General features: G+C 35.2%; 1 protein-coding gene across 1 annotated transcript; it reads left to right on the top strand.

Annotated features, from left to right (window-relative positions):
* Positions 1–6,563: 6,563 nt before the first annotated feature.
* Positions 6,564–9,154, top strand: LOC149571613 (LEAF RUST 10 DISEASE-RESISTANCE LOCUS RECEPTOR-LIKE PROTEIN KINASE-like 1.2). The gene is made up of 3 exons (XM_089813087.1): positions 6,564–7,351; positions 7,621–7,650; positions 7,795–9,154. The coding sequence occupies exons 1-3, from the start codon at positions 6,652–6,654 to the stop codon at positions 8,850–8,852; spliced, it is 1,788 nt and encodes a 595-aa protein (XP_089669213.1). The 5' UTR covers positions 6,564–6,651; the 3' UTR covers positions 8,853–9,154.
* The last annotated feature ends 1,587 nt before the right edge of the window (positions 9,155–10,741 follow it).

Raw genomic sequence — 10,741 nt, 5'->3', positions numbered from 1 at the left:
AAAGAGATAATAGAGACATGTGCAAAGGCCATAATATCAGCTCAAAATATGACACTCATTAACATTAACATCACAAAGAACTACTGACTACAAAACATAATGGAAATACACAGAGTTGGAACAATATGTGCTCTTAATGAAAATTATACTTAATCTAAAAAATAACAACAAATCAGACCATTTCTAAGCCTTGGGAACTCATATTTATATCACTTGAGTTGCAACAAGCTTCAGGCTTAGAAAGGTTACATCATGATTCATTACAAAAGACAAAAGATAAGAACAATTAAGATAATCATTACAATTTGTTGAAACCTTTTGTAACATCTTTTAACAGAAAAAGGGGAAACAATTACAAAATGTGACAAGTGGCAAGTGATCATTAAGCCTATCTTCCAGTTCTAGTTGCAGCATTACCCATAGTGAATGTACTCCAAAGGTAAGTTAATCTGTTATGATGAACAACTTCTCTTTGATATTCTTCTGCAACACTTGTCCTCCAATTAATTCCTCGGGGCCACCATCTTTTCTGCTAATCATCTTCTACTAAAGAGATTGCTTTGATATCTCCTATAACCTCCCATATGGAAATATCTATATCCATAATAGGTGATGCTGTATTTCTAGCTGCCTCTAATTCATTGATGTTTTTAGTCCATTTTGCATCTATGATGGCTTTACCCTCTCTATTAATTTTGTCCATATCTGCTTCAATTTTGTATGTCATATCAATCATATCATATACAACTTGAGCACTTGATTCACCTCTTGAAAATGCTAGAAATCTTGGAGGGTCTAATGTTAGATCAAAAGATTCAAACCACTCTTGCTAAGATTTGACATAACCTTCATTGTTTAAAATTTTTGGAATGAAATCTAGGGTACCCAATGCTATGCTTTTCAAATTCTCCCTTACTGCTTCCATCTTACCATTGAAGAATGAATTCAATTCCTTAACTTGATGTATCATTTTCCTTATAGGAACAATGATCTCCTTAGGTAGTTCCTTTTTTTGTGTGAGTAAAGGAACTAACCTATCAAAGAATTGAATGTATGGCCCCCACTAGGAAAACAATGTAGATAATAGTGATAAAGCCTCAAAGAATTGGTATTCATTACTCTACAGAGTATTGTACATACTATGTTTATTTACAAAGGCACTCCTTAAAGTAGTGATTCTATGAATCAAAAATAGTTTCATTTTCCTGATCTCTGCATCCTTTCTAATCTCAAACTCATCCACATCCATATGTGTTACTGGATGTGGTTCTTTTGCTATTTGGTTAGTTTGAATATTCTGGTCTTGTACCTCCCTTACTCTTAATGACCTTCTCTTTTCAAATCTTAATCCTCCTTTTTTTATTCCTCCAAAGCATACTGCAAAACATATGTTCTTTTCATTTCCTCTTCATACTTCTTCCTAGCGTCAAGGTACTTTTCATATGTCTGAACCAGTTGTTCTTGAAGAATATCAATCTTGTTCTTGCCTAGCATTGTAGTAGTGTTTTGGAGGTTGTAAATTTGATCTAAAGAAGTTGAATTTGCATTCCAAAAAATTGCATTACCTACCAGTGTCTCTTTAATTTCCATTAGGTTAGGCTTCTTTGATTATGGAGCTATACTCCAAATAGCCATTTGTTACTATCTATATTAAATCCTACCCCCTGCAACTCACCAAATGGATTAATTTCCTCATAAGAGATTGATTTTTCTTGTCTCCTCATTTGATCAAGCAAGAATGATGAACTAATATCCCATCCTGGGAAAATTAACATAACACTCCTTTATACCAATTCCCTAGCCTCCTCTATAGTGAGGCTTTCACTATTAGGATCATAGGCTTGGAGCTTTTGCACCATTTTAGACACTTTTTCATTTGTGCCTCTAGGTTTTAAATGCAAAGAAAGTTCATTTTGTTTGAGTTTATACAAAAAACTTTTGAATTCTTCACTCTTGATAAAATCATCATCATTCATGAATTCTTGAGCCTGTATAATTTTGTCATCCAGCATCATGGACTACAATTCTAAACTATCGGTTCTCCTCTCCTCTTGAGTAGTTTGATCAATTAAGAACTTTTTTCTGGCATCATCAAAATACCTAGTTCCTTTTGGAAGCACTTGTAAGGCTTTCTCTCTAGCCTTTTCTGGAACCTCAATCAATTTTTGTTTCTTCTTGCCCCTTTTATCCCAATCTAAAGGGCCAGGTTGATCTTCTTCGTCACTAATTTCCAATACAACATCTGCCTCTAGAGAAGAAGGCTTTACCCTATCTCTAGCATTTTGAGGAACTTAAGCCATAATGTTATCAAACTCCTCAATACACTTATCGATTTGTTTAAAATAGGGTAAATTAGAATAGAAGCCCTAGAAATTAGGATCTACTTTCTTCATTTCTTCCTCTACTGAGAGGATTTCTCTCCACTTCTGCATCCTATCAACACAAACATCTTAATCCAATTGATCCCTAATGACATCCTCTTCCCAAATTTTCCTTCCAATGACGACATTATAACTGCTCATTTGTTTAAGAGCACTTCTAACAATGTTATATGGATCATAAACCCTAGTGGGGGTAGTGGGAAAATTTAACTCTCTTAGGAAGGCATCAAATTCCTCAATGGCGTCTTTACCAATTTCAAAATCCCCTACTTTGAAATTTATACACAGAAAAGACCCCTTTTTGTTGGTTGGCCCTAGATATTCTCTATTCATGGATAACAACTACCAGAAAATTTCCATTACACCCACGCTCTCTGGTACATATCTTGGCAAGAAATGAGGGGGTTGGGAACAACCAAAAATTCTAATCACTATACAGTTTTCTAACAAAAAGGCACTACCCCAATCATGATCAATTGGTCCCTCATCATCAAAACACATAGTTGGTCTAACAATCTTCCTGATTAACCTAGGTAATCTTTCCAATTTTGAACCTAACATCCTATGAATAGTTGCAACAAAATCATTATAAAAAGTGAGGCAATTAGAAAAAGAGTAGAACCTCTACCATAATCTTGTACATCTTTGAATAGGCAATGCCTCTCTAAAATTGTTCAAAGCTTCAATGAAACTAGAATCCACATGGCCCACATTGTAGAAGAGGATGAGATGCATAAGAAATGAGTAATGTAGAAATTTGAAATTACAAGCTCACCTTACTGAGCTGTCACCATTTTCTGATGAATACTATCAGCAATGAATGTTCCAAAATTATACCCCACATTAGTATGTGGGTCTTGAATGTCTAGAGCTATCACATACAATGCTAGGGAGGCATCCATGGATCCATCTACTCCCAATAGTTTGTTCAACCCAAAAACTATTTTCTAAAAGTATGCACAAAAATATGACAAGGGTATAAAATCAGTAACCTTTTTTGAGAATTCTCCTCCCATCTTGTTTTCCGTCAGGATATGTCGCAACATTGCATGTTTTGAATAGAAACCTCTCTATTTCTAAAATGCTACTTCCAATTTTTCCAGGATAATAGGAACTTACATGAGACCCTGCAAATCAAATGCTTCAGCAAAAGGATCCTTACTTAACATACAGAGAATGCTCATATCCTTTCTATGAAAGGACCGAGTGGTTGGACTATATGAATTTACCAGTGCCTTGATAAGGTCAACATCCACGTACACATCTGGCATTATCAACTTCCTCTGGTTCTTTGTCCATGGATTTGAGATGGGAACCTTCTACACCCTATTCTTGTAAAAGTACCAGAACAATTCAGTTCCATTAGTGTCTGGTACATGAGCATCTCTACAGAAGCTGAAGTGTCTCTAAATGCATAGACATTAGCACTTTGAGTATTGGAAGATTTAGGGATAATCTTCAACCATTCTTCTGCAAATTTGGCAGACAATGAAACCTTGCTACCCTCTTTAGTGCCCTTCTCTACTTATGATTTTGCTTCTACCATTCTGATCTTAGTGCAAATTCTTTTTCTCTATTAGCTCTAGATATATGAGAATTCTAGTTTTCTGCAACTTGGTGATGGGCCACGACATTAAATTGTTAATGGCTTTAAAATCTTGCATGTGCATGGATATCTAATATCAACCACTACCAGTAGTAAGTATTGCCTTTATTTCATTTGTCATAGAATGTCAACTCATCAACTGTCGAGAATCAGATAATAGATTTGAAAACTTGTTCTTTTTTACTTTCAAGCTTTAAAAATAAAATCATATGAGTTGCAAAACCCTTCTTTCTATGCTCTATCGCAAGCAGTTTAACTTAACCTTGAATTCTTTTTGTGAAACTGTGAAACCCTGCTTTTTCTTTTCTCAAGCTATCGCAACCGTTAAATCAAATATTCACTTTACCCTTGTGACTATGCGATAAGCCTTATATCCCCTTCCAATGAGATTCCCCTTCTGTCGCAACTTTAGAACTTAACCTTTTCACATCGCGGTCTTGCAGTTATCAAAACCCATTTCCTTCTAACTGGTGCAAAGTGGAAATGATGACTTCATCTTAACTTTTCATAGCTTCGCAGGATGACATATCTTTCTATCAGAACCTCAGAACATGAAAATCCCTGCCATCGCAATCTCGTGGCTGTCAGAAGTCTTTTCCCTTTAACCACTGCGAACATGCAAAAACTGCCTGAATTAACATTTCGCAATCTCACAACCAATAAACTAACTACTTGGAAAAAACTTCCGATGATGCGATCTTCCTTTTCGCAACTGCCAAAAGTCTTTTCCCTTTAACCACTACGAACATACGAAAACTGCTTGAATTAACATTTAGTGGTCTCGCAATCAACAGACTAACTGCCTGGAAAAAACCTCCGATGATGCCATCTCCCATTTCGCGACTTCGCAACATAAAAGTTCATCGAATCACCATCATTTAACTACCGATGCCATGAAATCTCCTTTTTGCAAAGTCGCAATGTTAACTCCTCATTTATCTTTTCAACCGATGATGATGTGATCTCTACCCTCCTCGTGGTTTTGCAACAGACAAACTATTAACTTTCACTTTGACAACGACATTGTGATAGACCTGTTAAGCCTTTCTCATAGTTTCACAACGGCCAACTTCAAGCTGATGAAACCCTTTGCGAACCTTTGATGCCATCGACTTCGCATATATTTTTTTAACCTTGAATACAATGAAATGATTTGCCCAAGAAATTAAAATTTTACTAATTATTATTTTTTGTTCACCAATGTATAAATTTTTTTGTGGTTTTAAAATAACACAATTTGCCTAGATTTTACACATTGTTTGAGAGACTATGAATGATTCGCCAATGGAGATTTTTTTTTTTTTGTAAACTATTTTTTTGCCACAATTTTTTTTTTTTTTTGTCAGGTGTTTTACACCTTTCACAAAGTTTTTAGACCTTTTCTAAAGGAGGGGTTTCTTAAAGTATACCCTGATACCGAGCCAAGGAAGTGGGAAAATAAAGGGTTACTTTATGCAGTCTATTGTACACCTACAAAGATTGTTTGACTCACCTACTAAAGAGAACTCTATAACAACACATACACTTGCAAAAGGCAACTCCATAATGTCTTGTCGTACACCTGCGAAATGATGGGCCAAAATTTACCATTGGAGAAAATTGAAAGGATCAATCACTAAAAAACATAGAATATTAAAAAAATTAATTGTAATATATATTTTTAGTGAACATTATAGTCTAAACTATGTATTCAAGTTTTCCAAGAAAATTGATTAATTGGCAAAAGAGAGGTGAAAACTATAGTCTCATGCCTATAAGGCAAAGACTAAGAAAAACCATAAAATAGATAAGTAAGAGATACTTTTTATAGCAAGTCAAATTGTGATATTCCTATAAGGATTTGACTGTATAGTTTTTTAGTCAAACTCATTGATCCACATTTTATGAGTGGTGGTTCGCAAAAACCCATTTCTCATGATAATGAATGGAACACATAGTAGTCATTGGATGTAGGTGATGCTCATAAAGGGAAAGTCTCAATGCTTCACCTTTATGAGCATCACCTACATTCAATGAGTGATATTTTCATTCATTATCATGAGAAATAGATGTGTATAAACCTTTACTTATAAAATATGAATCAATAAATTTGACTTAGTAATGACACAATCAAATTATATAATAGTATGAAAATCATAAAAGAGAAGGAATAAACTTTAAAAGTAAAAATAAAAATAAAAAACTTTTAGAGAAAGGTCATCACACCAAAGCAAATTCACAAACCAACCATGACTGAAATGTAGATAATGAATTCTTGTAATTATAGCATTGACTGGAAACGGGTCAAGTACGTCTTAAATAATAAAATATAGAAGACACAATCAAATTATAATAACACTATGAAAATCATAAAAGAGATGGCATAAACTTAAAAAATAAAAAACTTCTATTGAAAGGTCATCACGCCAAAGCAAATTCACAAACCAACCATGACTAAAATGTAGATTATGTTCTTGGTAATTATAGCATTGACCGAAAACGGGTCAAGTACGTCTTAAATAATATAATAAAATATAGAAAATACATTTGTTATGGACGGGACAGGAATGGGCGTCAACAATCACGTTTGGTCGCTTTGCCACGGTTGCCTTCTTCAAACTCCGCTTCCATCGGAACATATTATTTGAAACTGCAATTCAACTCCCAACTCCCACTTCTCCAGCTATGGCGCTACTATTGTTCACGCTATTCCTTGTACAGCTCACTCTTCTGTCTTTAGCTCATCCATTTCCTTTCATCTGTGGTGAACATGTTTTCGATTACCCTTTTGGATTTAACAATAGCGGCCTCGGGGACTTAAGCCTTCAGATCAACTGTGATTATAGTCATACATTGCCAAAGCCCGTGCTTGATATCAGTGGTAAGAAATATTACATACTGCTTCCGAAAGCTTATATCTTCACACCTATTATGGGAGGTACCATGACAATAATCGACAAGGAGCTAAGAGATTTTTGCGATCCATCTTCCAATAACTACACGGAATTAAGGTCTAGCTCTCAATTTCATATTGCCGATACACACATAGACATAAGCCTTGTAGCCCATTGCAAACCAGGATGGATAGATTTGCCCAATCAAACGGCTCCGTTAGTTTGTAACCGTGATTGGCACTACAATTTGACAACAGCCGTTAATTGGGCTGAATTATGTAGAGCACAAGTTGTTTTGCCGGTTAATAGCTCAGGTGGACCGGTGGATGACCACCAAATCTTGTGCGGAGGTTTCCCAATTAAATGGAATGTCAGCGAACGTTGCAGAGATTGCATGTCAAGTGGTGGGTATTGTGGTTATGACAACTCAATGCAGTTTCATTGCAAGTGTTGGCACAGGCACTTCCCATATGCCGACATATGCCCCGCAGGTAAACATATTGCTCTCTGTTTCTCTAATATTACATATAAACCGTGAAATGTTGATTTTTATAAGTGTAGAATCTGGAAAACAGGGCTGGAAGTAGACACAGAGATATTAAAAACACTGAGAACACGCATATTTTTACACACTATGAAACAATGAACTCGTTCTCTGTATTTTTTTATATCTCTCTGTTTTGCCCTGTTTTCGAGATTCCACGGTAAGATGAACAGCTCGTATCTATTACTTATGGAATTTGTGAACGAATCATTGCAGATAATAAGAGTTCCATTGGTCTAATTCTAGGTGAGTATGCATATGCGTTCTCTTTAGTTCGCTTAAGTTCTATACAAATTTCTATTGAGCCCAACGATTGCTTGCATTTCTCTTCCAAAATCAATCTCAAAATAAACTACTTAAAAGTCATTGATTTATGCAATTGTTGTACAGGTTTATCCATTGGAGGCACTGCTCTGGTAGCAGCAGTGGTACTGCTGTTAGTTTATATAAAGAAGAGGCAGTATCCCAGGCGGGGCCTTCCTGGAGATCTCGGAGGTTATGAAAGAAATGAATTGGAAGTATACCGGCAGCAGTATGTTAATTTGACCATATTTTCATATGAAGAACTTAAATGGGCAACAAATTTCTTCAACGAGAGAAACAGTGTTGGAGATGGAGGATTTGGGTCGGTTTATTTTGGGAAGCTTGGAGATGGACGACATGTGGCAGTAAAGAAGCTTTATCAGCAAAATTGTAGGAGCGTGGAGCAATTCATTAACGAGGTACAGATCTTATCAAGTCTGAAACATCCAAATCTTGTGGATCTTTACGGCTGTAGCGATCCAGGGAGTCCAGTTTTACTGCTGGTTTACGAATTCATGGCGAATGGGACCTTGGCCGATCATCTTCACGGAAGCCGAAGAACTCCAAAGGGTTTGCGTTGGGAAACTCGTTTGAACATTGCCGTAGGAACTGCTCGGGCTTTGGCGTTCTTGCATAGTTTACATCCGCCCATATTACACAGAGATGTTAAATCCACCAACATTCTTCTGGATGAAAATTTCGGTGCTAAAGTTGCAGATATGGGGCTTTCCAGGCTTTTGCCTGTGAATGTATCGCATATCACAACTGCGCCGCAAGGTACGCCAGGGTATATGGACCCAAATTACCATGAATGCTTTCAACTCACAGATAAGTCTGATGTTTACAGCTTTGGGGTTGTTTTGGTCGAGATCATTTCTGCTAAAGTTGCCGTGGATACGAGCCGAGATAGAAATGAAATAATCCTCGGAGTGATGGCATCTGACAAAATCAGAAGAGGAGCTCTGGATGAAATTTTGGATCCAGATTTGAAGATTGGAATGAGGAAGGAGGGAAAGCTCATAGTTTCTGCAGTTGCCGAACTGGCGTTCAGGTGCCTCGCATCAGACAGGGATGTTCGACCAGACATGAAGGAAGTTTCTACTCGGCTCGAGGAAATAAAACAGCATCAACGAAGTTTGGCTTAATCGCTAATCCTTCCTTGTTCACAAGGAATTACCATGGGAAATGTAGCTGGTTAGTGCAAAAAAAGGACCCTGCTGGCAAAAGGACTAACCTTGTTCTTTTTCGCTAGCTACCCATCAATCTTTTCCCTGAAAGATCGTTGACCAGTGAATCCGATGGTTATATGAATATTATAGAGGTAGATTTTGTAATTTTTCGATGTAGACTAGATGTTAATTAATTTTTATTTTTTTCAATTTATTAAGATATTTTATGTTTGTATATATTATGTTTGCAATTTATTAAGATGTTTTATGTTTGCATATATTATGTTTACAATTTTACTTTTAGTATTAATTTTTGAAGTTTTGATTAGTTATTTTGGTTATTATTTAACTAATATTTATATTTGTCATGTTGTAAAGTACTAAAAATTTTAGTTTTTAAAGTAATGAGACAAATGAGTTTCTTAAAAAAGGCATTCACAAAGAAGGAAATCAAAAAGTTATATTGAGTATTATGAAAATGCACTACTTTTAAACATTAACTATTGTATATTAATTCTACATTTCATGCATATTAAAATGTGACTATATCTTTTATGGATTTGGCATAGGTATTCTTCACTGTCCATTCTATTCTCAATCTCCTTGTTCATGGTCATCATCATTCATTCAATTCCATTCTTTAAGATTGCATTTTCCTTATAACATTCAATTTTTCCCTTCAAGTCTTGGCTCATTTGCTCATCATCTTAGCTCTTAGATTCTTTTTGATATAGGCATCCACATAGTTCTCTTGTCTTGCATCTAACTTTCTTAAGTTGTCCTTTGAGTTCTTGATGAGTTTCTTTACCTTAACTAGATCCTTCTACAATAATTCAGCTTGAGAAACAAATTGGATAGGTTATTTGAAGCAATAATGAGTTGTTCATGTAATCTCGTTTCCATTTTTTCCTTCTTGGATCTATCTTAATATGGAAGGGTTCTTCCAAGGGACTAGCTCTAATACCAATTGTTAGAAAATGGGAACACTAGGTCGAGGGTAGGTGAACCAATATTCTAACTATATTTATTTTTAATATCATTTATTAATGTTTTAAATGAAACATATAAAGGAAGATTTCAAATAAAATACATTGGGTTAGTATCTATGGTGCACTTGGCACTATCAATACAACACATTACTTTGGTTGGTTAATTAAATGATAGTGGATAAGTGAATATATTTTGCAAGATGAAATTAACTATGCATCTATACTTTTTTTAGAATGATATTTTTAATTGAATTTTTTGTATTAAAACAATTATAGATAATTATAATTTTGGTTCATCATTAACTTTGGATAGTTGATGTCAGTGGATCAACCACAATTCTACTCTATTTTCACAGTTTTTACATGGTTTCATGGGGGGATGTGATAACAAATTCATCATTACATCTTGTTTTATCTTCACAAAAGGATTGTGTTTGTATACACTTTGGGGCTAGTTGACCTTGCAATGATGTTATTTTATTGCAAATCCTCATTACTGTATACCTATAATTCCACTTGTGTAGTCAATCTTAAGTCAAACATTTTAATCTCAAAAAAACAACATACATAGAGACAAACACATACCTCTGATGAGATTGAATGAAAAAACCCTCATTAAATTTGATTTTATCTTTAGTAAAGGGGTGTAGATATGCTCCAAACATGATTGAAGGGAACTTTAGATATACCATCACAATAATTGACAAGAATTTATGGAGATGTCCATGCAACCTATCCTTGAGTAATAACATAGCACATATCTGGTCTAGCTAATATAAAAGCATATAAATCTATGGAAATTCCTTGGAGAGGTGCTCGCTAATTCAATTAGTTTACAATGTAACCATGATTGGAATCATATGCCAACTTCAAACA

This window comes from Cupressus sempervirens, chromosome 2 (assembly GCF_028749045.1).
Source record: "Cupressus sempervirens isolate cs-2001-9-10 chromosome 2, ASM2874904v1, whole genome shotgun sequence".
In the NCBI taxonomy this organism is placed as follows: domain Eukaryota; kingdom Viridiplantae; phylum Streptophyta; class Pinopsida; order Cupressales; family Cupressaceae; genus Cupressus; species Cupressus sempervirens.
The sequence above is the reverse complement of the archived record's forward strand: the minus strand, read 5'-3'. Positions and strand labels throughout refer to the sequence as shown.

What these genes read in the sequence shown, in the direction of transcription:
- LOC149571613 (XM_089813087.1), top strand. Translation starts at nt 6,652, where the DNA reads ATGGCGCTACTATTGTTCACGCTATTCCTTGTACAGCTCACTCTTCTG. An exon ending in TGCCGACATATGCCCCGCAG is followed by an intron (nt 7,352 to 7,620) that starts GTAAACATATTG and finishes GAATCATTGCAG; the next exon opens with ATAATAAGAGTTCCATTGGT. An exon ending in TTCCATTGGTCTAATTCTAG is followed by an intron (nt 7,651 to 7,794) that starts GTGAGTATGCAT and finishes ATTGTTGTACAG; the next exon opens with GTTTATCCATTGGAGGCACT.